The sequence below is a fragment of the Anarrhichthys ocellatus genome, unplaced genomic scaffold (assembly GCF_004355925.1).
Source record: "Anarrhichthys ocellatus isolate YVR2014 unplaced genomic scaffold, GSC_Weel_1.0 scaffold84, whole genome shotgun sequence".
NCBI classification, from domain to species: Eukaryota; Metazoa; Chordata; class Actinopteri; order Perciformes; family Anarhichadidae; genus Anarrhichthys; species Anarrhichthys ocellatus.
The window spans coordinates 1114157-1140240 of record NW_022280114.1 but is presented as its reverse complement, the minus strand read 5'-3'; the positions used below and the strand labels follow the sequence as shown (position 1 = coordinate 1140240).

General features: G+C 44.4%; 2 protein-coding genes across 5 annotated transcripts; both read left to right on the top strand.

Annotated features, from left to right (window-relative positions):
* LOC116398495 (serine/threonine-protein kinase Sgk1) lies at positions 1 to 12436 on the top strand. Of its 2 annotated transcripts, none has more exons than XM_031874841.1 (13): positions 1 to 331; positions 7372 to 7447; positions 8184 to 8262; positions 8354 to 8394; positions 8499 to 8556; positions 8662 to 8745; positions 8871 to 9002; positions 9099 to 9211; positions 9355 to 9478; positions 9592 to 9687; positions 9781 to 9936; positions 10050 to 10139; positions 10504 to 12436. In XM_031874841.1, the coding sequence occupies exons 1-13, from the start codon at positions 208 to 210 to the stop codon at positions 10666 to 10668; spliced, it is 1338 nt and encodes a 445-aa protein (XP_031730701.1). In that variant the 5' UTR covers positions 1 to 207; the 3' UTR covers positions 10669 to 12436. The 2 variants fall into 2 exon arrangements, with proteins under 2 accessions (XP_031730701.1, XP_031730702.1); XM_031874842.1 differs by lacking the exon at positions 1 to 331 and adding an exon at positions 6633 to 6879.
* Positions 12437 to 12819: 383 nt separating this feature from the next.
* On the top strand, positions 12820 to 26078 carry eya3 (EYA transcriptional coactivator and phosphatase 3). 3 transcript variants are annotated; one of them, XM_031874834.1, is made up of 19 exons: positions 12820 to 12956; positions 14650 to 14754; positions 15227 to 15276; positions 15444 to 15538; positions 16957 to 17037; positions 17157 to 17211; positions 17629 to 17738; positions 18032 to 18163; positions 18370 to 18455; positions 18603 to 18774; positions 18948 to 19117; positions 19334 to 19417; positions 19512 to 19601; positions 20359 to 20417; positions 20550 to 20710; positions 21222 to 21336; positions 21722 to 21843; positions 21944 to 22044; positions 22768 to 26078. In XM_031874834.1, the coding sequence occupies exons 2-19, from the start codon at positions 14698 to 14700 to the stop codon at positions 22846 to 22848; spliced, it is 1821 nt and encodes a 606-aa protein (XP_031730694.1). In that variant the 5' UTR covers positions 12820 to 12956; positions 14650 to 14697; the 3' UTR covers positions 22849 to 26078. The 3 variants fall into 3 exon arrangements, with proteins under 3 accessions (XP_031730694.1, XP_031730693.1, XP_031730695.1); XM_031874833.1 differs by having other exon boundaries at positions 14611 to 14754; XM_031874835.1 differs by lacking the exon at positions 18032 to 18163 and having other exon boundaries at positions 12820 to 14754.
* The last annotated feature ends 6 nt before the right edge of the window (positions 26079 to 26084 follow it).

Below are 26084 nucleotides of genomic sequence, written 5' to 3'. Positions count from 1 at the left end.
CAGCTATTCGGTCGCAGCTCAGGCAGGGCGACGAGAGGAAAAGAAACAGCAGAGGGAAGTGCAGCGGGGAAACTTATTTGCCTGTGAATCAAAAGACTTTTGTTGACCAGAGCTGCAGTGAGCGACGTTTGAACAAAAAAGAAAAAGAAAGAAAAGAAGACAGAGGGAGAGGGAGAGGCGTATTTACAGGAGGACCACATCCCTCTCATGCACTCAATCACCTGGACGCTCTGCGGCAGACAGACGTTCGCTCATCAGACACTCTGCGCCCGGTCGCAAATACAATCAAACACTTGGGAGGACATGAAGACCGGCAAGAGATCCTTCATAGGTAGGCGCTTCCTTTAATTCACTGTCTGGATGAACGTGCAGCCTCTCAGCAACACAGCAGAGGAGGATGCACCACGAGACGTGCAACTTTTCCTTTTTAGTGGGTTAACATCCCAGTCTAGCTCAACCATCTCAATGTTCTTTTTGCCTTTTCGATCATGTGTATCTTGTATCTTTAAGACTGTTTATTAACTATTCAGCCCCCTCCACCTCTCTGTGCTGCTCCCTCTGCTTGCTTCGACGTCATTGCCACTGCTTGAGATTGCCTTTTGGCTGCACAAACAACTACATGCCAAATTCTAAAAAGGCATCGTTCAGCACTCCTCAGGTCTGTGCTTGCATTGTCTGGTTAATTTAGCAATGTCCAACGGCTCTCCCCTCCTCTCCTCATCTCATTTGTCACCTGAGAGGATAAAGGCTACTGCCGTGCCTCTGCACTTTAACAGGGAGGCTGAAAGATCGGATGATTTACGGTTACGTGAAACACGTTATGGTTTTGGTCCCACGGATAAAGATCAAGCTCCTAAATCTTAAAGCAACAGTTCTACATTCTTGGCAAATGTGTTTCATGCAGAGAGTTAGATGGAAAATCCAAACTCCTCTCGTGTCTGTACGGTAGATACCAAGCTAGAGCTAGCGGATAGTTAGCTTAGCATAGCATAAATTCTCAAAAACGAGGGGAAACAGCGAGTCTCGCTCTGTCTAAAGGTAATAAAATACCAGCACCTTTAAAGTCCACTAATTAACGCGCTATATGTCCTTTGTTGCATCTGTTCTGCTGGTTGCATATAGCAACCTCACTGTGACGACAACACTGAAGGAAGTTAACGTGCTCAGCCAAGATATCGTCCAGCGCATAACTAGCCCTTTGGCTTTTTTGTAGATATTCCACTGTACTGTAGGTTTCTAATTTTTGATGCTAAGCTAAGCCAACCAGCTGCTAGCAGCAGCTTCAAAGTTACTGTACAGAAGCATATTTCCCAAAATGTCAAACCTTTCCTTTGAAGCCGACACCAAACCAAACCTGGATGTGTTTCGGGGTGTTCAGAGGTACATACTTTGCTTCACTCATTGTGGTCTGGAAAAGCTCAGTAGGCATCAGTTTGGATTAGGGGCACCACGAGTGGGCGTGGACCTAAATCACTTTGTGGGTGATTGTGTCAGACTCTAACCAAGTAATACAGATCAATGAAAACTAATCTCGCCCCCACATTCTCCTGCACCTGACTGAATAATTGCTCTACTCACTGAGCTTCAACTGGAAAAGCACGCTAGCCGTTTGATAAATCCCTCTGAGAATGTCCCCGGATGAACTCTAAGGGGAGACAACCAGGGCTCTTTTTCATCTTGTTTTTACTAGTCGTAGACAAGATTCCAGACATGCAGGGCCGCAACTTGGCGACCGGTTCAAAATGGTAAAAACAATGACGCTCGTTGTCATCATCTACAGCAATTTGCACGCGTCATTAATTTGTTTGCTTTCCAGCTGCCACACTCGATCCATTCTCAACGGATGTTTTTCCGGATGAATATCTCGCAGCGGTAACTGACCTCATGAGCGTTGCGCTGGATCAAAACTGGATCAGATGAATAACTTGTGCGCTCGCTATATTTAGGCTAGTCTGTGTGCTGCTACAGAGGGAAACAGTGATGTTCAAATGTCATGTTTATACATCATCATTGTCATCACAATACAGGCCAGAAACAGGAACTGCATTCAATAACAGAAGTCACATCCACTGTTCACTGATTCATATTTAGCCAACACCGGAGGTGCAGTATAAGTGAACGACTGGTGCTCTGAATGAAATTGGCTTTGCTGTCTTTTTTTAAATATCTGCTTCCTTTTTACTGAACCGTTTCAGTAATGCACAGGGAACCTGCCTGCATGGAGTCGCTCGCATACAGCACCAGAGTAACATGATGTTAGATCAGGACAAAGCCTGTCTGTAATTAGAGCAGGAAACGCAGTCACATTAATATAATAAATAGCGGCTTTGCGGTTCCAAACAGGCAGGATCATCCCATTTGCTTGGCAGCAAATTAAAGCAATGCTTCATTTGTAATAATTTGGCAGCAGCAGTGTGTGTGTGTGTGTGTGTGTGTGTCTGAGTCATCACATCAGAGAGCAAACATTTCTTCCCTCTTTTTTTTTTTTTTTTATCTGATGAAGCAGCCATTTAATCCCCCGTGGAGAAGGGAGAAAAACAACATCTCATGTCCTGCCTGGGAATTCAGGAGGGAAGCGAAGATGAAAGTTTTGAGCCAAAATGTGCTCCCACTCACTGGGGCATGAGGCTGAACCGCGACGCCGTCGGACCGAACCGCCACTTTCGGTCTGGCTCTCAGCGGTTCTGTGTGTGTGTGTGAGCGACGCTCTGTTCTTTGGTGAGAGGGTGTTGGCATGACTGTGTGGGTGTGAAACACACGAGGCCGCGGTTCACTCCTCGGAGCCGGTCAACGAGACCCACGTTGTAATTAGAGATCCTCCGTCCTCATTAGCCGACAGCCTTCCTGCTGCTGGCCGGTGAGGACCTGTTTGTTATGACTCATCCATCCACCTTCTGCTGCCTCGGGTAGAAGTGCAGCTTCTCGTGTATTACGTTCGAGTCACAGAGTTAAGTGATTCTGACAAATAAATACTTTGAAGAACCCAGAAGGATCGTTTAACATCAGAAGACATTCCATCCAGCGCACAATAACAAAGGTTTTTCCTCATGATGCATCTCCTTTCCTTGCTCGATTTGCACAACATGAGCCAATGTAAAAATGTATCTTTTGTAACAGTATATATTAACGTATATTGTTGAGACGGCCATATTTTGCTTGTGTTATACAAAAAGAGTAAGCACATACAGTATATCCTCTTCAGCTACTTTGGATAAGGAAATACCTTCGCAACTTGACAAACTGGTTGAACACATTTTTAATATGCAACAGACAGAATATGTTTTCATCCAGATGGAAAGAGGAGTCTTTAAACTGGCTACACAATGTCAAAGGGGAAGCTGTAGTGGTAAACCCACAGAGAATTATGGGTTGAATCTGCAGCGATATAATGAGTCTCCGTCCGGTCTGTAACTTAACCGTCATGGCGTTGCTTTCAGCCGCAGCAGGCAGCTGTTTCCAGCAAAACAAAGCTCTAAAAAGCCAACGTTACACTACGTGTGCACAGCACTTAACAGCAGACAGACACAGTTAGACACGAGCTGGTGAACAGGCTGGACCATTTAGGAGCTAAAGAGACAGATATGTTCCTCAGGAAATGGTAGAGACCAAAAACAGAGCAAAAAGAGAGAGAATATTGGACAGAAACACGACTCCGGATGAACGATAATGTTGCTCCGTAACAGCTGGATGCACAAATAAAGCAGCTTTTTGCTAACACGTCAACTTAAAATCCCAGTGGGACGGAAGTTAGAGCGTCTATCAGTACATGAAAGTCCGGCAGATGACGAGAATGAATTAGACCTTTGCCCGTTTATATCCAGACACACACTTCTCTTCCTCTTTCTCCGTGTCGCTCTGTTAGCTACCACGATCAGCCAACGGTGAACTGCGATTTTACATGACTGCTGTCGCTAGCTAGTCGCCCAAAGTCTCATGTGATTGGATGCCTTCTTGTTAACGCCCCTGAGTGCAGGATGAGTCATCGAGCTTTTGAAAGCGTAGCAGAAGCTAAATACATTCTAATTCCCTTTAAGGTAATGATATGATCAATGTTGCAGGTTAGATCTCCAGGTATTTATTGTTTCAGAAAATCAGATGCTTAGCTCTGTGACATGAGAGGCGCAAGCTGGGGCCTTTATTTAAATCCATGCCACTCACACACCAACCTGCAGCGCCAGAAAGAAAGAGCCTCTAATCATTGTGGCACAAGTGAGGCTGGGGAGGTGTGACTGACGGCAGCCCCGGGGAGTGTTTGGAAAGGCTTTCACCTGGTCTGTTGGCAGGTGACTCACACGAGATGCGCTGCCCGTCTGCTCGGCTTTGATCACGCGGCTGGACGGGGCGACGGAAAGCGGGGGCCCCGTTTGTGAAGGTGCTAAATAAAAACCTGGCCCTGGAGAGACAGTCACAGAGGAACCGACATCTCTAATGCGTGTTCGGTTCAATTGTTCAACCTCCACGAGACAGATAATCTGTCTTTATCATAACAGGAAAGACTGTTAATCACACCGACGTGCATGTGAGATTCGTCCCACACTTCTCACTCATAAAGACATTGTGTAGAAAAAGGGGGGGTTTTGCTCCGCAGCACCTGACTTTCTTGTTCCATCACAACAGAAACAACGCAAATCAAACATAGCATGACGCTGTTCCTCCCACATGTTACCAGAGACGATGACGCAACGACGCACCTGAATAATTCAGAGTAAGCCCGGTGAGAGGTGTCGCTGCCATGCAATGGGATCCGGTGCGTTTCTGTGAGAAAACAGCTGAAGCCGAGTAGGACAGGACGCTCTGCTGGGTTCTGCCACAGATAAGGCACTTCCTCTTTCCCCGATAGAAGAACGACCGGTCCTGTGATGGCTCACTTCCTCTAAATCATGCAGGACTGTCACATGTCAAACTGGGTACAAGACCCAGGAGTTTCCCCTTGACAGATGAATGAATCTCTGAGGACTGCAGCAGGTGTTTTTTCACAGGGGTGGAACAAGTACTCAGATCCTTTACTTAAGAAAAAGTCAAAAGGCTTTCTATTTATTCACTATCGCAACTTTTGTTAATCGAATAATCCTTTGAATTATGACAAACATTTGCTGATTTGATAGTTTTCTTTGTTGAATTTTAGGATAAACTAAATATCGTTGGGTATGGGAACGTTGGCCGGACAAAAAACGTGACATCTGGTGACGTCCAATTAGGCTTTGAGAAATGATTTTGCATTTTTCACTATTTTCTGACATATATATTTTTTTGATGTATTATTATTTTAGACAATAGGATTAACCAATTCATCAAAAAGATATTCAGCAGATGAATTGCTCATGAAAATAATCAAAAATAACCAATTCATAACAATTAGGGCAGCGGTTCAAGATCTTTTTTTTTATTATTATCGATTTATCTGCAGTGAAACAGTGAAAAGGTCATCAAGATATTTTATTGTTGTTCGAGCAAAAAGCAAGTCCAAAAGTCCAAATCCCAAAGAAATTCAGCTAAAGCAGCAAATCCTGATTTTCGAGAGGCTAGCAACAGAGAATGTTTGGCCTTTTTTCAATTTTCTTGTAGAAAGATTAAAATGATTAACCGACGATCAAAATACTTTGAATCTAATCCATTAATCAACTTGTAATTTCCGCTCTGATAACGATGCATCATATTTTGCAGGTAAAACATGAATCTATTTAAAGCAGTTAATCATTGAAGAAAAAATAACAATATTTCTCTCTGATGTACAGTGAAGTAAAATAAGATAAAACACTAACATGCGGTCATTCAAAAGCAAGAATTGCTCTGCGACTGATCACACTTTCATCAGAACACACTAAAGACATCACTCACTCGCATCACTCACTGGAAACTTTTCTGTGTCTCTCTCTCCTCCTCAGGCAGTATATCTGCATTATGGCACAGTTATGTAACGTATAGGGTCAGTGGACCACATCTGTGACAGCTGGACGATCACTGCTTCGGCTTAGACCATGACGTCACAGGCAAATTCTCAGAATTTATGTAATTCCGGCCGTGCCACGTCACCTTTGTAACCTTGACCTCGCCAGCCGCTTAAATCCACTAATTTTTAAGAATACAAAGCATGTGGCGGTTTGTGGAAAATGCACGGATCTAAAATATGCGGGTTATGTCATGCGGCGTTGTCCGGGGTCAGAAACTGCAGCAGTTGCAAGCAGAAGTTTAAATGCAGCAATCCTGACATAGATTTTCTCCATGTCCTTTCAAAATAAAAGGACTGCAGGGAGCATCCAGACAGAAGCTGCACATTTTGTACCAGAGTGTGATTGCAGTTCGTGTGATTGCAGTTGCCCCCCAACCCCCGTTTTAATCACGTAACTTTAATCCCTTTTGTATGGGTGATCACAGTCAGTGGAGATTTCCATTGAGAGAAAACGACGAGGAGGACGAGGAGGAGGAGGAGGTGGAGGAGGAGGAGGAGTGGGAGTGCTTCCTCTCACCTCCTCTGCAGTGAGCTCTCCTCGTCAGGCAGAATATGGCTGCAGCGGAATCCCGTGATGTCACGCAGTTACCATAGTAACGCGGGTGACGTGAGAAGGAAAAGAAAGGGGGGCGTCGCCTTTTTTTTTTAAAGTACCACGTGTTCCGTATATATAAACTAGCTGGCTCGCGCAGTGTGGGCAGCAGCGGCATTTGAGAGCGGCGCGCGGCAGGTTGAGCTCTGCTGGTATTCACGGTCGTGACAACAACTAACGGTTGAAGGATCGCGCGGGGACTATTATTGTTTGTTCTTCCTGGTTGTTGATTTTTTTTTTATTGGATATTTTTGTCAACCGGTAACCATGGAGGTGACTGAAGCTGGATGTGATCTAACTTACTGCAAGATGAGGGGGATCGTCACGGTTCTCACCGGTGAGCGACTGAAACAATCATCACGACTGCGTGTGTGTCGATTAGTGGAGCAAAGTAAACGATTTTAGTTTGCACGTGAGTGATCAGTAAGACAAACAGCTGTCCGGAGGTGATTAGAACCTGCTTGTAAATTGCGTTGTTGTTTTTATTGTTCTACTTTGACAGAATTTTCTAGAAATATCACAATAAAATAAGAAATCAGGCTTAAATTGTCACGTTTGCGGTGCAATGACAATCTAGGATGGAAAATACCTCTGTCGGTATCGGAATGAGTGACCCAAGTGCTTGCGTAACCTATAAACCCGCAGCATTAGAGGTCCATCCGTGCGCAACACGCACGCATGTACCGTACAACAGGACATTTGGAACAGCGGATTACAGCTCCAACTCTGAAATGTCCTTCTCTAACGGGAGACCAAAACATATGTGCATCAATGTGTGGTGAATGACACTGATGCTGACATTCTTTATTTCCACACTCTGTCTTTGCAGCTTTCATCAAGGAGAGAAAAATGGGGTTGAATGACTTCATCCAGAAGCTGGTGTCTACCCCACATATCTGCCAACAGTGAGTGTTTCTATTCAAAGTATAATCCAATATGTTAGATTTGGGATGGAACATTGGCGTTTCATTGAGTCACAAGCCTACAGGGGCATCTCTGGGTCAGCCCTGGCTCTGGTGTTTAATTCTAATCGTCAGCCCATTCGTGGTCAGTGTGCCCCGGCCAATCCAATCAGCTACCTGAGTTTGGCAGGACATCCTGTGAAAAGCATAATCTGGGTCCAAGGAGCCAGGTGCAAGAATAGTCCTTTCATGACGAACAACCTCTCTACTGCCTAATCACCTTTCCGGGCCAAATCCCTTCTATCCCCTAGACGGGGATAAACCGGTAATTCAGTTATTACATGATGCGTGGCTCGTCCCATCGCACATCCTGGACTCTCAATTTGGAGTCGTGGTGCTGTGGAGAAATAAACAACCTGTCCCCATTCAGATGCTCCAGAGGGGAAAAGGGGGCGTCTGATCCGGACCGCAGAGCCCGCTGAAACCCTCCCGTCATGGGTCAGCGGCTTAAGCTTATCTTCACAGACGGGTTAGGCTGACTCATGTTCGATGGCCGCGTCCTGAACTTAACCCATCTGGATGTTTCAGACCGCCGTGCACTGCCCGGCAGGGAGCATCCGCTCAGCTTTTCAGCCACACAAACTCACTTTAGATCATGTGATCTGGCTCATATTGTAAAAGTGCCATAGCTGACATCAAAATTAATCCTCTAACCAGATCTGTGTGTTTGCTTTTCCAGCGTTGAAGTTGCCAACTTCCTGAAGATCGATGAGATTCAAAACGAGGAGGGCGAAGATGACCAACTTCCTGACAGTCTGGTAAGTGGACACTGTTTACTGACTATTTGACTCGCTTTCTTTCCAAAATATGTCAATGTACTTATACATTTCCTCATTTCATATCTTCCAGATGTGCCTAAATTCACGAAGTTCACTGGCTGAGGACACTCAGTAAGTAGCCTTATTAAAATCTGTCCATTTTAAATGTAGTACATTTTGTAAAACATGTACACTAAACAACCAGAGTCCTAATCCTCCGTTTGTCTCTTCATCAGGATCAAGCCCTGTGATTTTGACTACCTCAAAATCATCGGCAAAGGCAGCTTTGGAAAGGTGAGTCCGGCGAACTTCTCTTTTCGTATAACCAACTTCTCTCGTCTTCTCGCACTGTAACCGCTGCGACGCCGTCACCGATGCAAATGTTTGCTCTGTTAACAGGTTCTGCTGGCTCGGCACAAGGAGTCCGCCAAATATTACGCAGTCAAAGTGCTGCAGAAGAAAATCATCATGAAGAAGAAAGAGGTGTGTTTTCACATCGTGTAGTGGACTGCGAGTTAAACCCCAATCCACATTCCTTCCGTATTGCTAATGTTAGACATCATTGTGATGACTACGCCGTTGTATTAACTTCTACATATTCCCTCCAGCAAAAGCATATCATGGCTGAGCGCAGCGTGCTGATGAAGAACATCAAGCATCCCTTCCTGGTGGGGCTGCACTTCTCCTTCCAGACCACCGACAAGCTGTACTTCGTACTGGACTACGTCAACGGTGGGGAGGTGAGTTAAGATCTCACAACACTGAGAAATAAGGTGGGAATATGGGTGTATTTATTTCCAAGTCGATGCTGACAGATGTGTCTGTTTCCTCTCCAGCTGTTCTACCATCTCCAGAGAGAGAGGATCTTCCTGGAGCCCAGAGCCAGGTTCTACGCTGCTGAAATCGCAAGTGCACTTGGCTACCTCCACTCCCTGCACATTGTGTACAGGTAATGAGCGATCCTACGGCGCCCCCTGGTGGGCGTTTGTAAATCTGTGCTGAAGGAAGTTTTATAAGAATCATTTATGCAGTCACTTTTTTTTTTTTTTTTTTTTTTAAAAGCCTTCTTCTTCTTCTTCTTCTCCTTAACAGGGACCTGAAGCCTGAAAACATCCTGTTGGACTCACAGGGACATATTGTCCTCACAGACTTTGGCCTCTGCAAAGAAGGCCTCACAGACAACGGCACGACGACAACCTTCTGCGGGACGCCAGAGGTACAAAACGAATCTCTAGACTTTCATACATCATTACAATCAATACAGAGACTCCACCAACAAATTAGAACTGTCAGACATGGGTTGACACCTTCTTGTTGCTGTCCTCTCAGTACCTGGCCCCTGAGGTTCTCCAGAAGCAGGCGTACGACCGCACGGTGGACTGGTGGTGTCTGGGATCGGTGCTCTACGAGATGCTCTACGGACTTGTACGTGAAATCTGTGACTTTGCGGCTCTTAGTGCAACTCCACGGCTTGTTTATGTAAACCTATAATGTGTTGTCGCCGCTTTTGCTTTACAGCCCCCGTTCTACAGTCGCAACACAGCCGAGATGTACAACAACATCCTGCACAAGTCTCCCGTGCTCAAGCCCAACGTGTCGAACGCAGGCCGGGAGCTGCTGGAGGGGCTCCTGCAGAAGGACCGCACCAAGAGGCTGGGGGTCAAGGATGACTTTGTGAGTGAGCACAGCTGAGCCCAGAGATCATTTGACACCGAGACCCGGCAAGAGGTCCGTGACGCTTGTTTGCATGTCAATATGCTGATCTAGAATTTTCGTTTCCCCTCCAGCTTGAACTCAAGTTCCACTCCTTCTTCTCGCCGATCAACTGGGAGGACCTGATGGCCAAGAAGATCACGCCTCCATTCATCCCCTCAGTGGTGAGTTCAAGCTCGAGGCCGCAACGGATGGCTTGTCCTCATTTTATTGAAATGTCAGGAAATAGGCGGAAATGCCAACAGTTTCCCAGAGCCCTGCCGTCTTCAGCTCATCAGTTAAACCAAATGTCCCAAAACAAGTCGCAGTCATATACGGGCGGCAAGTTATCTCGCTGTTAGGTCTATAAAATGTCAGCTAAGAATGACAAATGCCCCACTCAGCTTCCCAGTCTATAGTGATGTCTTGACCAACAGTCCAAAACGACAATATGTTTATATTCATAGGAAACCGTAAAATAATGCACATTTGAGAAGGTAGAAACATCCAGAAGTGTCTTGACATTTTATTCCTCTCTCGGTTTCACAGAGCGGCCCCACAGACCTGCGACACTTCGACCCGGAGTTCACCCACCTGCCCGTCTCCTCCTCTCTGTGCAACGACTCGCTGACCGTGTCGAGCAGCGTCAAGGAGGCGGCTGGAGCGTTCCCGGGCTTCTCCTACGGCCCTCCGGCGGGCCACTCCTTCATGTGAGCGCCGGCAGCTCTGCCTGGGAACTCACAAGAGACGGGACACAAGTTGGATTGAGAGTCGTATTTGTTTTTGACAGAGGGACCACACAGGAGAAGCCAGTTATATATATATATTTTTTTTTTTTTTTGGGGAGGGGGGGTGGTTTAAGTTGCAGAGCCTGATAAGAGGATCTAATGGACATGAATACCAATGGGGGGGCAGATCTTGAGGGATCTGAGCATGAGAAGTGTGCAGAGGGAGACTCTCATGTCACGCCATCACCGGTCCTACTCTTCTGCCTCAGCCGCCCACGACTATAATACATGTGTGCCAAGTGTGGATGCACTCTGGGTTCATCAAACATCAATCTCACAGCTACTGGTGAGGTGAAGAGAAGTGCCTGAGGTTCCAAAAAGGCAGTTTGGGCGGCGGCGGCAGCAGCAGCGGCGGCGTTTTGGCGAGAGCCGGCTTTATCAACAACCACAATAACTTATTGGGACTTTTGACCGGGGTGCTAGCTGTTAAGGTTGATGCCTTCATTACATGTCTGCGTATGTTACAAAAGACTTTATTATTTCGTGTCCAATGCTCAATTGCACTGAAGGAAACAAGGGTCAAGAAAAGTGAGACATTCCGCTTTTAAAGCATCAGCACCTTTGGATTAGACTGCTTCATATCTTTCCGCTCCTTGGTACATATCTCCGCTTTGGACGAGGGAAGAGTGGCATTTCAATATTTGACGCCAATAAGTGAGACTTGGACCAAACGGTAGGCTGTGGCACGCTTTAACGCAAACTCTTTTTCTGACCGGTTTGTCCTCAGATAGTGAAGATCAAAGTTTTACTGTACTGTGTTGAAGAAAAGTTGCATATATTTTATTGCAAAAGCAAACTGTTCTCCTTGTTTTAATAACTTACAAACATTCACTCTTTACTTCTCAGAAAGTTCTGCAAATATTGGTCTCTCTCTCTCTCTCTCTCTCTCTCTCTCTCTCTCTCTCTCTCTCTTAATGAGTGCGAAACAGAGTTCAACCAGCGATAGCATTTACTGTATATCAAACTCCTTCTAAATTCAAGTGATTGCTGTTTTAAGGCAAACACAACAGAATCTGTGATTACAAATGTTTTCTTTTTTTTGTATTTATGCATCATGTAGTGAGGAACTGTGAATGTCTTGTGCCTGTCCAAGGCGGCCTGATCCATATTTACTGTATGTACATATCTCTTTTCCCCAAACACCTATGTCCCTTATCTAGAGAATAATGTGTAGAAAGAACGTGATTCATTAACTTGACAAAAAGAACCACTAGGTGGCACAGGCGCTGGCTTTTCCCCATCAGTGTTAAGCCACTGGCCTACTGCATTATGTTTCTGGAAAGTGCAATAAAACTCCAAAAGAATAATGATCATTTAATTAATCTCTTTTAGCAGATGTGTTAGTTGTAATTTATGATCTGATATCCATTAAGGTATTAAGAGAGTATCTTCACTCAGAGATTGTTTTCATGACTTTGTTTTGCTGCAATGAGTCTCTACATTTTAGGCGTTTGTATAGAGTGGATTTTCAAGCCTGCTGAAAGTTTAAAAAAAAGAAATACAAAAATAAGGCAACACACAGTTCTAGATCATTTCTTCCATATTTGGAAGCATAACTTTTCTGTTTTGTATTTTTATGTATATTTATTTTCATGCCACTGCTACTGTGTAAAAGAAGATAATTTACATGATCAACTGAAATATTGAATTGTGTAATCTGTGTCAGAAATGGCAAATAAATTCTCTAAAATCAAGGAAATGTTTAATTCTGATGCTACTTTTATGCTACTATATATATTTACATATACACAACAAATAAATATACACATAAAATATGTGTATACTTATAAATATACACATAAAATATGTATATACTTATAAATATATACATTCAGCTAGCTTAAAATTAGCCAAACTCATTGATTAACAACTATTTTTCTACACACGTTCTACGGTTTGTTTGACATTAACGTGGATTTATAATGATTTAAGCTGCCTGACAACATTCAACAAGAGGATTCATCTGTTCAAATAACAGATGTTTGCAGTCTTTTCTGCAAACATCACCTGTGTTGACTCACCGCCACACCTGTCGTCCCCCGTCGCGCCAAAGAAAGAAAGGACTCCTGTGAATGAACATTCCGCACATGCGCAGTAGGCCCAGCAACGACAACTTCCTGCAAAATAGTGCTCCCTAACAACAGACAAAGCTTGACACTGTGGATTCAATTGAAGGCGCTTAGATAAAAGCGTTTCTCGTTCACCCCTTCAATGGTAAGACTGGGTTTCATCATTTTGGTGTCTCGGAAGTGTTTGTGTTGCGATGAGCTTCTCATTTGGGTGCAGCGGGAGTGAGATGCTTTCACTCGATGCCATTTTAACACCCGCTCCAATGGCTGCTGATGCCGACTAATCTCTGGAGCGGAAAACTTTCATGCCTGGGCCAAACTAAGTAACGCTCAAAGCCAGCTTAGTTATTTAACCACCATTGGCCCCAGACACGTGAGCTAATAAGCATGTAATATCGACAGCGCGTGACACTTAGCATTTCTCTTAGAACCGATAGTAAAGCGCGTGAGCAGAGCGGCTCTGTCTGCTAACGTTGGTAAGCTAACGCTGCTGTTGGGAAGCTTGCGCGGTGCCGTCTAAATGCTGGGGTGCTACGCTTAATTAGTGTCCGTTGCCACAGTAGCTCACGGTATCGGTTAGTATTAGTGGCTAACTTCTAGCTTCATGTGTTGACAGATTATGCTCCAACCTTTCAAATTAAAGATAAACGAGCCGCTGTGTTCCAGGAGTAGGTGAGATGTCAGACTTCACCTTCACTCAGACCGTCCCCGGTTATTTGCTGGACTCAGCTAACGTAACGGTTGTCGGCTAACATTAGCAGATGTCATGAATAGGAACTTTACCTTGAGTGGATGCTTTGCTGTGCCTGTTTGTTTTACTCTAGTTTCCAGTGTGCGGGACAAACAATACCGAAAACATGGGTGTTGGATTAAACAGTGGTGTCAACAATATTTGTCTACATCTGAGATGTATGTTTGTAATGTGCAAACAATGAGGAACGATGTTAATATGTCTAAATTTCATCTTTCATTTCATCTTTAACAAATTGTTCTTCCCAGAACAGCTTTCAGTAAAATATCAAGAAATTAAATAAAGTCGTGAACATTAGATGTTTCATATTTTTTTCTGTCAAATACATGAGTATCTATTCCGAGTCAGGGGTGTCCCCTCCACGTGACCCGAGCGGCCCTGTTACAGGTGGCAGAAAGCTGTGATCATAACAAACGGACAAAGCAGCAGCAGTGTTTATAAACCGGTCGTCTCTGGTTTGAGAAATGAATGAGCAATGAATATTATTTAAAAAAACAGCACAATATGTTTTTGGGGTCAGTGCAGCTGAGGAAATGTAGACTATCTTTATTTATTTTTTACTTTTCGGAACCTTGAAATATCTCAATCGAGTTGATCTGCTATCGGTACATCATCACGTGGCCTTATTTCCCTTTAAACGTCAGTCCTTTTATTTTTTAGTTCACTTACACAAGCTTGACATTTTGTCAGTTAGGTAAAAGGCCGATTGGGCGAGCGGCGGACAAAACGAGGATAGATGTTATCCCGACTCGGGCCGATCTCACCGATACGACAGCTTGCACCTGAGCAGTTAATGCGTCTAGAGAACATGTTTTCGTTGAGCGAAGGTTAGGTCACATGTAAAGTGGCACGCTTCCTTAATCCCCGCAGTGAACACGCTCGTGCTGGGGGGGCTTAGACCAGGGAGCCCCGGTCCCCCACCCCCCCGTGCCGCTGATCAGACACGCGATAAGCGGTGGCTGCATTGTTGTGCATTCATGAAACACGAGGAGGGGGGAGTGTCACGCGCCCGCAGCACTACATAAGGCTTGTCCCTCCATTTATTCAGTGTGTTCCTGTTGTTACTGTTGCTGCTCGGGTGAAACAGGGTCCGGACCACCTCTCCCGGTGCAGAGAGTAGGCTGAGCGCGCAGACATGTCGGGTCGCTCCGCCGCAGAGATGGTCGACTCGCAGGAGCTGCCCGAGCTGCCGGTGAGTCCGCACACGATGACGCCAGACGTCACCGACGTTTGTTGTTTTCTTTTACTTCTGTACGTCCAACGAGAAGAACTTAAGATGCAAAAACTAGTTTCACTGTGATTCTGTAATCACAGCTGCAGCATCCTTTTTTTCACAGTGTATCATATTTTGTTATTGTGGTTCAGTGTTTAACCACAATATTTTGTTAATGTACTGATGTCAAGTATTTTTTGATTCTATAGAGGAACTATACTTTATGTGTCGCAAAATAAAACACGAACCACCCCACGAAAGAATGCATACAACTCTAGGACTGTAATATTGTAATACTGTGTTTTTTTATTGAGCTTCGGTGGCTTGGTTTTATGTTTATTTACATTTATCTGACTTGATGGTTAATCATATAGAGGGAATAAAAAGATGCACATCACAGGAAGTAGAATTCCAAGTGCAAACCTTTCTCTGTGAACTCGTGTGTTTGCAGACAAAGAAGCCGAGGCTTGAGATCGACGGTGGACTGGAGAAAGAGCCCAGGTTGGTCTTCGCTGACATCTGTGTCGCATCTTTTATGTTTTTGGAAGTGCTGCCTCATCATACTGATGGAAAAAAGTTTTGAATTAACTTTAAAGAAAGGATTTTACACAGTAGATTGTTGCCAGCAGAAAATCTATAATTTTAACAGATTCTTTTTGCTCGTTCAGTAATTTAGGTGACGATAGGAGTCCAGCTGCAGTGTTGGGCTCATCGGAGCAGGAGAGCTCCTACTCTGCCCTGTCCACAGCCCACCTTGATCCAGGTAAGTAGAACATGTGACAGCACTGTTCCTAAAGCAAGGCTTTAGGACATTTGGTAATTTAATGACAAAGTCGTAATATTTCAAGAAAAATCTACCTGCCCTCTAGTCTGCTGTGCATTACTTTATTGCTCTGCTGATACGGTAGTATTCCCCACACAAGCCCGTTTGGGACTCTGGTCTCTGGATGAGACACAGTTTTAGGGAGGCATCTTTTCACCAACAAAATTAAACTAACTGAAAACACGTCTGATCAGGCATAAATCTCACCATTGTGTGGTTTATTTTCTACAAACATGTCAACTTCACCACCTCTGATAAAGTGCAGCTCAAAGTTGCTTCCCCTAGGCCAGGGGTCCCCAACTGGCGGACCGCGGTCCGGATCCGGACCCAGACGCAGTTGCATCTGGACCCAGGATCTCAAACCGATAGAAAATTTTGAAATTTACATATTACAGATCCGGTTTATACTTTAACCGGCATAACTTATTCAGCCTTTACGGCACTTGTTCAGCGGTGCAGGAAACACGCCGACCAATGCGTTGTAAATCACATCACGTGATGCAGCTCAGCCAATCAAATATGGGTATTCTGACATGTTTCCTGATTCGAGTGAGATGAGATATATACACACCGTGACACACGGGGCTGAGACGAGGAAATAGATAGAAGAGCAGGAATATTGAGCTGATCAGAGAAGTTATCTCACAAGACGTTCTCCAAAAAGAGAAACGTGTTCAGAGAGAACAGAATTTATTAGCAAGAATGAACAGACTCTTATATGTTAATTCTTCCCACAGAAAGTTAGAGCCAGCTTGTCTCATATGTCCAGAAACTGTAACTATTGATAAAAGCGGTAAATGAAGCGCACTACGAGGCAAAGCACAACTCTTTTGAACAAACGTACCATCTCGCATCTGAAATGAAGACACAGAAAATAAACAATCTAAGAGCCCACAATGATCAGAATCCTAACACATGAATTCACTGACCAACAATGATGTTAACAGTGAGAATAGAGCTGAAACAAGTGGTTTAATAACCACAGATAAAGATCATGCTCACTCATTTCTCTTTTTAGATGACAAAAATGTAATATTGTGTCTTTTTTGATTGACATCACTTCACACCCGAATGAACTGAATTTAAAGCTGCAGGACAATTCAGCGATTAAGATGCACATTTTTGAAAAGCTTTCTGTTATGTCAGTTATTTTTTAATCCAGCCCTTATTGTACTTGAAATGAGAAGAACATTTATTTATGTATTTCTATGTATTATTTATAATCCATCCAGTTAAATTTGAAAACTGAGAATAATAATTGTTAAAATATAATTGATGTGTACTTTCAGCATCTTTTACACTCAGCATCGAGAACCCCCCCCTTATACCTGGAAGATATTGACTATGTCTGATTGCAGGTGATCAGGAGCAGTCTGACGCGGACAGAGGGCCGGCAACTCAAGCATGCGGCAACCCCATGAACTCGTATGCACATTCGGGTATGAACAGAAGCACATTAGAGGTCTTTTTAAAAAGAAGAAAGCTGAATGCGACGTGTCTATTGAACTGAGGCCGTGTTGTCTTCTTTTTTTTTTTTTCTTTTTTTTTTTTTTAACAGGCGCAGACTCGACAGGGTCATCCGAATACGGCCAACAGGTCTATCAGGGAAGCAAGTGAGTACGCTGCATGTGAACATCTTATCATGTATCCCGCTGTAATGTTACGCAGATTTAAGGAGGTGACGTTTAGACTACAACTCATTGGAAGAAACACGGCAAGTATAATGCGTCATTGAAACAAAGTGCATCAGCAGCCAGGTGCATGCAGAGACTAGTATGACTCCTCCCTTGGGGGATCAGCCTTTTTTCACCACATTGTCCCAGAGAGCCCCTTTGTATACATTTCAACTTTGCCGTTCTTCTACCAGATTTAGTCTGGCTTTCCTATACTCTATATTATTCCAGTGTTCCTCAGTTACCTCCGGTTTTGTGTTGCTTCTGTGCCAACCAAATTTTGTGCGCCAGTACATGTAAAAACACAGTTTTGAGCCCTAACAGATTGTTCTTTAACACCGATTGTCTTTCTTTCAGCCCGGCAGTGACGTCATACACCAGCCAGGTGGCCTATCCTCCGCTGGCCCAGTCCACCGTGTACTCAGCCTTCCCCCAGACCGGCCAGACCTACGGCCTCCCGCCCTTTGGTTGGTCCCCGCTCCTACCCTAACAGCCTATTTTAACACTGTCTGCTCACTAAAAAAATAAAAGCTAGGATCACACCTTTTTTGTGTCACTCTGCTTCAGAGCCCTTACTGTGCTTTGGCGCTGTCGGAATCAGATTTTGCTTCCTTTTTTTTTTTTTGTAAATCTCTGCTTAAACGGCCACACCTCAACCTGAAGGACCCGGTTTCTTAACTTTTGCCCCGTCATCCACCTGTCCCCCCCCCCCTGCTGCCTCTTTCATTCTCTGCTTCCATTGCTCTCCTGTCATCTTCAGGTGCTATGTGGCCAGGCATTAAAACAGAGACAGGGCTGCCTGAGGCGCCCTCTGGTGGCCAGCCTGGGTTTCTCAGCTTCAGCACCGCATATACCTCAACCCAGCCAGCCCAGCTGCACTACTCATACCAAGGCAAGCTGCAACCTCACTCTGACTCACACGACAGCGCTGTCACACCCTCTGCAAACACCAGGAGCACTGAAACACAAAGATCTTGCGGTGGCACAGCTCTGTCTTCCTCTCTTGATGCTCATCACCTCAAATGCTGTTTTCAAATACTTTATTTTATTTTATTTATTCCTCTGGCACTGTTTTAGCTGACCTCTTTCTGTCTCCAGGCTCAAGCTTCACAACATCCAGTGTGTACTCCAGCATCCCGTCGGCTACGGCTGCCACCACAACCTCCACCACAGCGGCACACCAGGTAAGGAGGACGTCAAGTGTTCCTCAAAGTGTCGCCGTGATTGTTCTCATGCGTTCTCCTGTCCATCAGTGCGGCATATAAGAAGATAACCATTTCTATCTCATGTGACTCACCTTTGATCACAATCATTTTTTTAATCTCCTCCAGGAATTCAGCGGCTACAACTCTCTGGGCCAGAACCAGTTCTCTCAGTACTACGCTCTGCCTCCCAGCTACATGCCTGCCGGGCTGCCCAACAGCGACGACCCCGGCGCCAGAGTGGCCGGGTATTCAGCCGTGAAGTCGGAGGAGGCCGCCTCAGCCGGGCTGCCTCCCAGAGGTGACCTCAGCAGTTTGATTGACATTTAGTTCTATTTAAACATCAGAGGTAGATTACATTGTGGTGGCTGTTTGTAACAGTTTGTTATCCCGTTCAGCATCCTTGTGCTAGTCTGAGACAAAACAGAAGAATTGTGTCCTTCTAGTGCTGATTTCCGACTTGCTTGTATTAAGATGCGTCCCCACCAGAGAACCTCCCGGCAGGTGCGGCCCTTCCGACCAGCGTGGGCGTCCCCGCCGGAGCCACAGATCAGGACGAGGTCGGACGCAGGAACTCTGTCGGCAAAGCCAAAGGGAAGGGCAAGAGGTCCGATAGCTCCCCGCCTGCCGACAGCGACCTGGAGGTGAGCAAGTCAGCAGTTTAGCTCCTCTTTGTACACTTAAACATGTTTGTCATTTAGCTTAGCAGGACTTCAGTGTTTAAGACAAAGCAAAACCCTACAAATCACCACGTTAAAAAGATCAAATATTATTTTGTGGTAAATGTTGTTTCCTGTCGGTTGTAAAAAAATGATGATTTTTAAAAGACAAAGTGTGATATTGTTTTTCCCTCCTCGTAGCGTATCTTTCTCTGGGATCTGGATGAGACCATTATCATATTCCACTCACTGCTCACCGGCTCCTACGCACAGAAGTTTGGCAAGGTTTGTTTCTGTAAATAGCCAAAAAGTTCCAGCACGCGGCATGAAATAGAAAGCAGTCTGAGTCTTATTGTGGGTCTGCGTTGTGTCCGTTCAGGACCCGGCGACGGTGCTGAACTTGGGCTTGCAGATGGAGGAGCTGATCTTTGAGCTGGCAGACACTCACCTCTTCTTCAACGACCTGGAGGTACAGTGAGAGGCATTCAGCTACCTTTGTCTGTCTGTTGGTCAAAATGACAATGAGACACCTCCCCCTTTTTTGACAGTCGACTGCTCGTAGTATACTCTCTGAGTTCTGGAGGGAAAAAAACTAGCTAGAGGTTCTCCTTCTGGTCATGTGGATGCTTTTAAACTCACAACCAATCAAATATCTTATCAAATAGCTTAATGCTGTGTTCTCTCCAAACGCTGGTCTCTCTGGGTTCATAACGTCGTCTGGAGGGACCCGGTGAATTTCACCGAGCTGTATTCACTGTTAGCCACACATCGGCTGGTTTACTACAGCGGTATGAACCCCAAATAAACAGATTCTGCTCTGATTTATATGCATTAAACGGATGAAAAGGATGCCGAAATGACTGCATAACGATGCCGATTCATAGAAAGTCTGAAGTCATGCTTTTGTCAGGTCCGTCCGAAGCGACTAGCAAACAACTTTTAAAATGCTTGTTTTCAGAATGGAGTTTGGATAGATCGGTGCTAGGTTTTGCTAACATTGCAGCTGCTCCATCAACGCTCAAAATAACAGTTTATTTTGGTCTATACGCATACATTTAAACAACGCAATTTAAGAGGCTGCTGCAAAGATGCATAATCTGAAGCTTATGTCTTTTCCCAACGGTACATGGATGTTGTTGTCTTTGTACAAGTGAATACAAGTTTTCTTTTTTTAACCAATACATTATTATATAATCCTTTAGAAAGAATAACTTGTTTTGTTTCAGGAATGTGATCAAGTCCATGTTGAGGACGTTGCCTCTGACGACAATGGGCAGGACCTGAGGTGTGTTATAAACTGCAATGACCTCATCACACACACGTACTAGCCTTAAAGCACACTTTAACATCATCACTCTGAAGCAGGCTTTATTCCCCTCACCCAATCAATTCACAGGTGTGTTTCTCTCCACTTTAGTACCTACAACTTCTTGGCGGATGGCTTTAATGGTTCCAGTGGCGGAGGGGCATCAGGAACCACCACGGGGGTCCAGGGAGGCGTGGAGTGGATGAGGAAACTGGCCTTCCGCTACCGCCGGCTAAAAGAGATCTACAGTAACTTTAAAGGGAACGTTGGAGGTGAGTTTGTTTTGCCTACGTGAAGTTGGAAATGACCGACACACAAGAAAACAACCGTGGCTCATGAACACTTTCTTCAGTTCCAGTAAAACAGTGTTCAGACGTTCTTCTTTCGTCTCGCCTATCATGCTTTTAATGACCCGTTTTCGGGTGCGTTTGTTTTCCTGAGAAAAAACAACCTTGGAGCACTTTACAGCCGAGTGAATTACGACAGCGTGTTACAACATCAAAATGAGCTCCACAGTCCAATATCCAAGAGGAACCAAAACACTCAACAGATCTGAGTTCCCCCCCCAATTTATTCTGGCAGTGTCAAAGAAACGTGTGTGTGTGTGTGTGTGTGTGTGTGTGTGTGTGTGTGTGTGTGTGATATCAGACTGAACTAATGAAGAATCAACCCACGAAACATTTAGAGAAGTGCGTCCCTTTATGATGTTAGATCTGCACATTGTTCATCGTGACGGTGGGGTCTCCACCTCGTGGTCTTCTTACTGCGTGTCGTGTCTTTCAGGCCTGTTGAGTCCCATGAAGAGGGAGCTGCTTCTACGGCTTCAGTCTGAGATCGAGAACGTTACGGACGCGTGGCTCTGCACGGCGCTCAAGTCTCTGCTGCTCATCCAGTCCAGGTCTGAGCGGAGCTTATTACTTTGGAGAATATCTTTCAGGTCGCACTCTGCGGCAACATGCGCAGTCATGTGAATTATTCGATTCAAGTGACGGCTTTATTACACGTTACGTCACATTTAGTAACCGCTTAGGCTCAGTGACCCTAGTGAATGAGCTTTAAAAGGCGATGTTTATTGAGAGGATGATGCAACCCTCGCTGCTGCTTTAAAGGACAGAAGCTGGGCTGTGATTTTCTTGTGCTGAATTTGCTTTGAAAAATCTAAAACTGTCCCGACATCAATGCAAGTGTAAACAGGTCTGTCCCCTGATTCAGCTTTTTGTTTTCATCTCATAGCCCACATATGTTAATGTGTGTTCTACGTGTGTGTGATGTTCCGCCAACAGGGGGAAGTGTATGAATGTGTTGGTCACCACCACCCAGCTGGTTCCAGCTCTGGCGAAGGTGCTGCTCTACGGCCTGGGGGACGTCTTCCCCATCGAGAACATCTACAGCGCCACCAAGATAGGTACGCATCGGAAAAAACGATTTTTGGTTCTCCTCTACTGCTGCAGAGGAATCGTGTTAAAATGCTGCTTTTTGTGATCGCTTGTTTTCCTGTCGCGCAGGGAAAGAGAGCTGCTTTGAGAGGATCGTCTCTCGCTTTGGGAAGAAGGTGACTTATGTGGTGATCGGCGACGGTCGAGACGAGGAGTTTGCAGCGAAACAGGTGAACGTTTTCACGTCTGATAAAAAACGCCTGCCTGCTTTTGTGCGTTAGGGCCACGTAGCGCTTCACTTATATTTAAGTGCTTTCTTTAATGTTTCTATATCTTGACAACCACTCTAGCCTCCGTCGTATGGTAGCTGCTGCTTTTATCTATTTGTTCTGCAGAGCCGATCTGCTCCCACAAACAGGCTTTGTTGTGATAGTGTCTGTCCGACATAGAAAGCTCAGGACAGACGGACAAAACAAGCGTCCCCTTTATTTTCCACAGTGACGTCTCCAGCGCTTTTTATTTTTTAATTCAGCATTTTTCAACTCGTTGCGCTCTCCTCATTGGGAATAATTGACAAAAGACCCTGAGGCTCAGGAAAGAAAAAAAAAAAACCTGCTACGTGGACACAGATCCTTGGTCGGTAGGCAGTTTGCATTTCCTCAGAACAGCACAAACACAACGCTGTGGCTCTCACTTTGTTTGTTTGAAAGGCATCCACATCTCACGAAGGTGCTTACAAATCCAGCTGTGAGCGTAACCGAATTTAATAAATCATAATCGATCCAAGTTTGTCTTTGGCTGCTAAACTACTATGGTGCCTGTGTGTTAGCTGCCTGGTTCCAGACTGTAATGAATTGCCACACATTTGTTCATTGAAATGATTGAAATGGAAAGATTCCAGTCTGAGAGTCTGAAACACTCTCTTGACGGTCTGTTCGTCTCTCTGTCCGCAGCACAATATGCCTTTCTGGCGGATCTCCACTCATGGCGACCTCGTGTCCCTGCACCAAGCGCTGGAGCTGGACTTCTTGTAAAGGAGGCGGCGTCCAACACCGCACACCAAAGGGAGAACCAACCCTGGAGGTCGTCCCGTCGGCCTGTGGAGTGACATTGTGCGAGAAAAACCCTCCGCCTCCTACACCCCCTCCCCCAGAGACGATGCTCGTATATTATAAAAATCTGCCCTCACATGACAACTTATGACTCTCTGCGTATTTGTGTGTGACGGCAACGCACTGAGGCGGACTTTGGGTCGGAGCTGACCGCCAGAGACGGACTGGATGGGCGAGTGAAGGCTCCTCACGCCCCGGCGCTCCCTCCTCTACGGCAGCTAAGCTCAGCACGGATGAAACTGGCACTGATTTGGACACGGAAGGGAAGACATCCATTTTTTTCTGTTTCTCCTCTTTTGGTTACATTGTTGTTGTTTTTTAAGTAGCAAAATCTCCCGCGGTGAAAACAATCCCTCTTCATTTTTATTTCTCTCTCTGGATTTTAAACAACCAAAGGCTCATTGTTGTTGTGTTGGCGTTCGCTTTCGTTGTAGCTTTTTATTAAGTTTCAAAAATAATCTCTCTGGGTTGTTCAAAGACTTACTGAAGGTCATCAAGTATCAAATAATCCCACTATTACTCTCCCACGTAGCCTTTGACATCTCAACACGAGGAACTACGGGGTTAAAAACCAGTCAGCTGATCTGTGGTCGGTGAGCACTGCTGAGAATCTTCTGACCAACCTGAAGCGGCCTCTCTTGTGACACTCGGCAACGTGAAACCAGAGCCGGAGGCATGACTCAGCAGTTTTCCAGGAGTCGTAGTATTAGTAAGGCAGAGCACGGGTCCAATGAAGACCACAGCTGTGTCCCAAATCCATTCTACATATTCCTTCTAATGCAGTATGTGCTGCACACTAATCGTCTTTTAGCAGTAAGTGCAAAAAACAAAAAGGTACATACGTAACCTTTTTACGCTGAGCAGGGAAGGACATAATAAATGCAACAATGTGTGAATGTTGAACTTCACAAAAAACTCATTCTTAGATGACTTACTCTCTGGAGCTGTTTGGCCACCCAACATTTCAACTTTTTCTCTCTCTTTGGTTTCCTCTGTGCAGTGCGGGGGGATCGAGGGATCTATTTTGAGTTCGTAGTGAATGGAAATGCAGATTATTAGCATTTCCTTCAAATTTGCACGACATTCAGATGAAACCCGGACTATACTTTGATGCCCGTTGTCTCGTACTCCGTCCACGCATTGTTCGGAGGATCACGGTCACTTAAGAGCTTTTCATAGTGAAGACGGTTGTATTTTGTATATTTTAATACTCATGCACGTCATGTTATTGCTACAAAATCCGAATAGCTTTGTTAAAGCGACTGAATGTCAAAATGGTCGTTTACCAAAAAGAAATAAATGCATAGTTTTGTTTCCAAAGACATTACTGAACATGTTTTTCCTGTCGAATTAGATTTAGCTGACATTCATTAAATCAGTTAAAACTGGAGCTGCAACAAACTATTGATTAATACGCGGACTATTTTCTTGATTATTAGATTAATCAACAAACACAAAAATGATCTTCAACCGTTTAAAAATGATTTTATCCTTTTTTACAAGTCAAAGGATCATCGTTGCATCGCTGGTTTGATATTCATCTCAGAACAATGCAGAGGTCAATTTAGGTGATTTGCTGCCTTTAAGTAAACTGAATATCTTTTGGGTTTTTCAAGTGTTAGTTGGTTACAACCTGGGAATGTTTCTCTTTTTATGTACGTTTTTTTGACATAATCTAAAATTCTCATCAAATTTCCCCCAGAACCCAAATTCACATCTTCAAATGACTTCTGACCAGCAGTCCAAACGCCAAAATGCATTCACTTTAACGAGGGAAAAGAAATGACTCTTAATTGGTCAATGTCAAAATGGTTTGCCAAATAATCATCAATTAAGTCATTGATTCAGCGCTTCTAAAAACATGGGTGTTATTATTTGTGTCGGACAGCTGCGACCACATGATTACTTCCACAGCTTTGAATTTTCAGCCACACGACAAAAAGCGATGACTGTGCAATACGTTGCTACTTTGCCCCATTAACTGTGTTTTGAAGGGATTTTATTTTTTCTCGAGTAGACGGAGGGGTCGACCGATCAGATTACGACTGAACAATACTGAGCCTGAAGATTTCGTATTCACACACATGCAGCTTGACCGTGAAGAATGTGTATCTATCTAATGCGTGCGTTTGTTTGTCTTGCGTGACTGTGCATATTTATAGCGTGCCTTTAGCCATCATCTGTATGCATAATCTCAAAGGGAAATGTGTAAGGCTTTTTTCTGTGTTTGTTTGGTACATTTATTGCTGCGTTTTATTATCCAAATGCTATCTTACTCTTTTCTTTGTTCCTAGACATTGTTTGATGTGATTGTCCTGTCTGCACTGTATTTGAAAGGCCTCCATCTAGAAAACGATGCCTCCTCTGTGGGGTGCTGTGTTTGATGGAAACAATGGAAAAGATGGCTTCCCGTCACTTTGCCGTCAGACGCGTACTCAAAATGTTTTATTTGTTTTTTTTCCAAGAATAGATGTCTGAACATGGAGTGACAATACTTCGGCGGTTTTCACATAATTGTACTCTGTCTGCTTTGTATTAGACTTCTGCTTCCTTTTGAAAAGGAGATTTATTTTGTCGCTGTGAAAAGCCCGGCGTCGCTGAGAGACAATCACCGTCTATGAACACAGATTACCAAAGTGAACACGTTTTAAATTGTTCAGTCTTGCTAATAACTCAGTGAGTAAAAGGTGAACGGGCTCATCTGTCAGTCCCGACACACACACACACACTTGAGAAAACTTAGGAGACCATATGCAATCTTTGCATTTTTTAATTTTCTGCTTATTGAATGTGTTGTGTATTTCTTTATTGTCTGCATGTAATGTCGGTTTTGAAGTATACCACGGCTGTTAAATATGTTACGGGACTATATTTTTTTGTGTCCTTATTTTCTTTCCAATGCCAAATACCGTTTTGTTTTTTTAAATTGTACGTAAACAACGTATTTCATCTCTTCAAATGAGCTGTGAGGATACATTGGCTTATGTAGAGAGCCTGAATGTGATCCTGTGAACTGAACACCTATACTAATAACCAATGCTAATTTAATAATCACTATTTCCCCTCAGTAGGCGTTTAGGACCTGGACACAGTCCTGGAAGGTTTTCCTGTGTACCTTTTAGACAATACAGTGTAAATAAACTTTAAAAAGTTTCAGA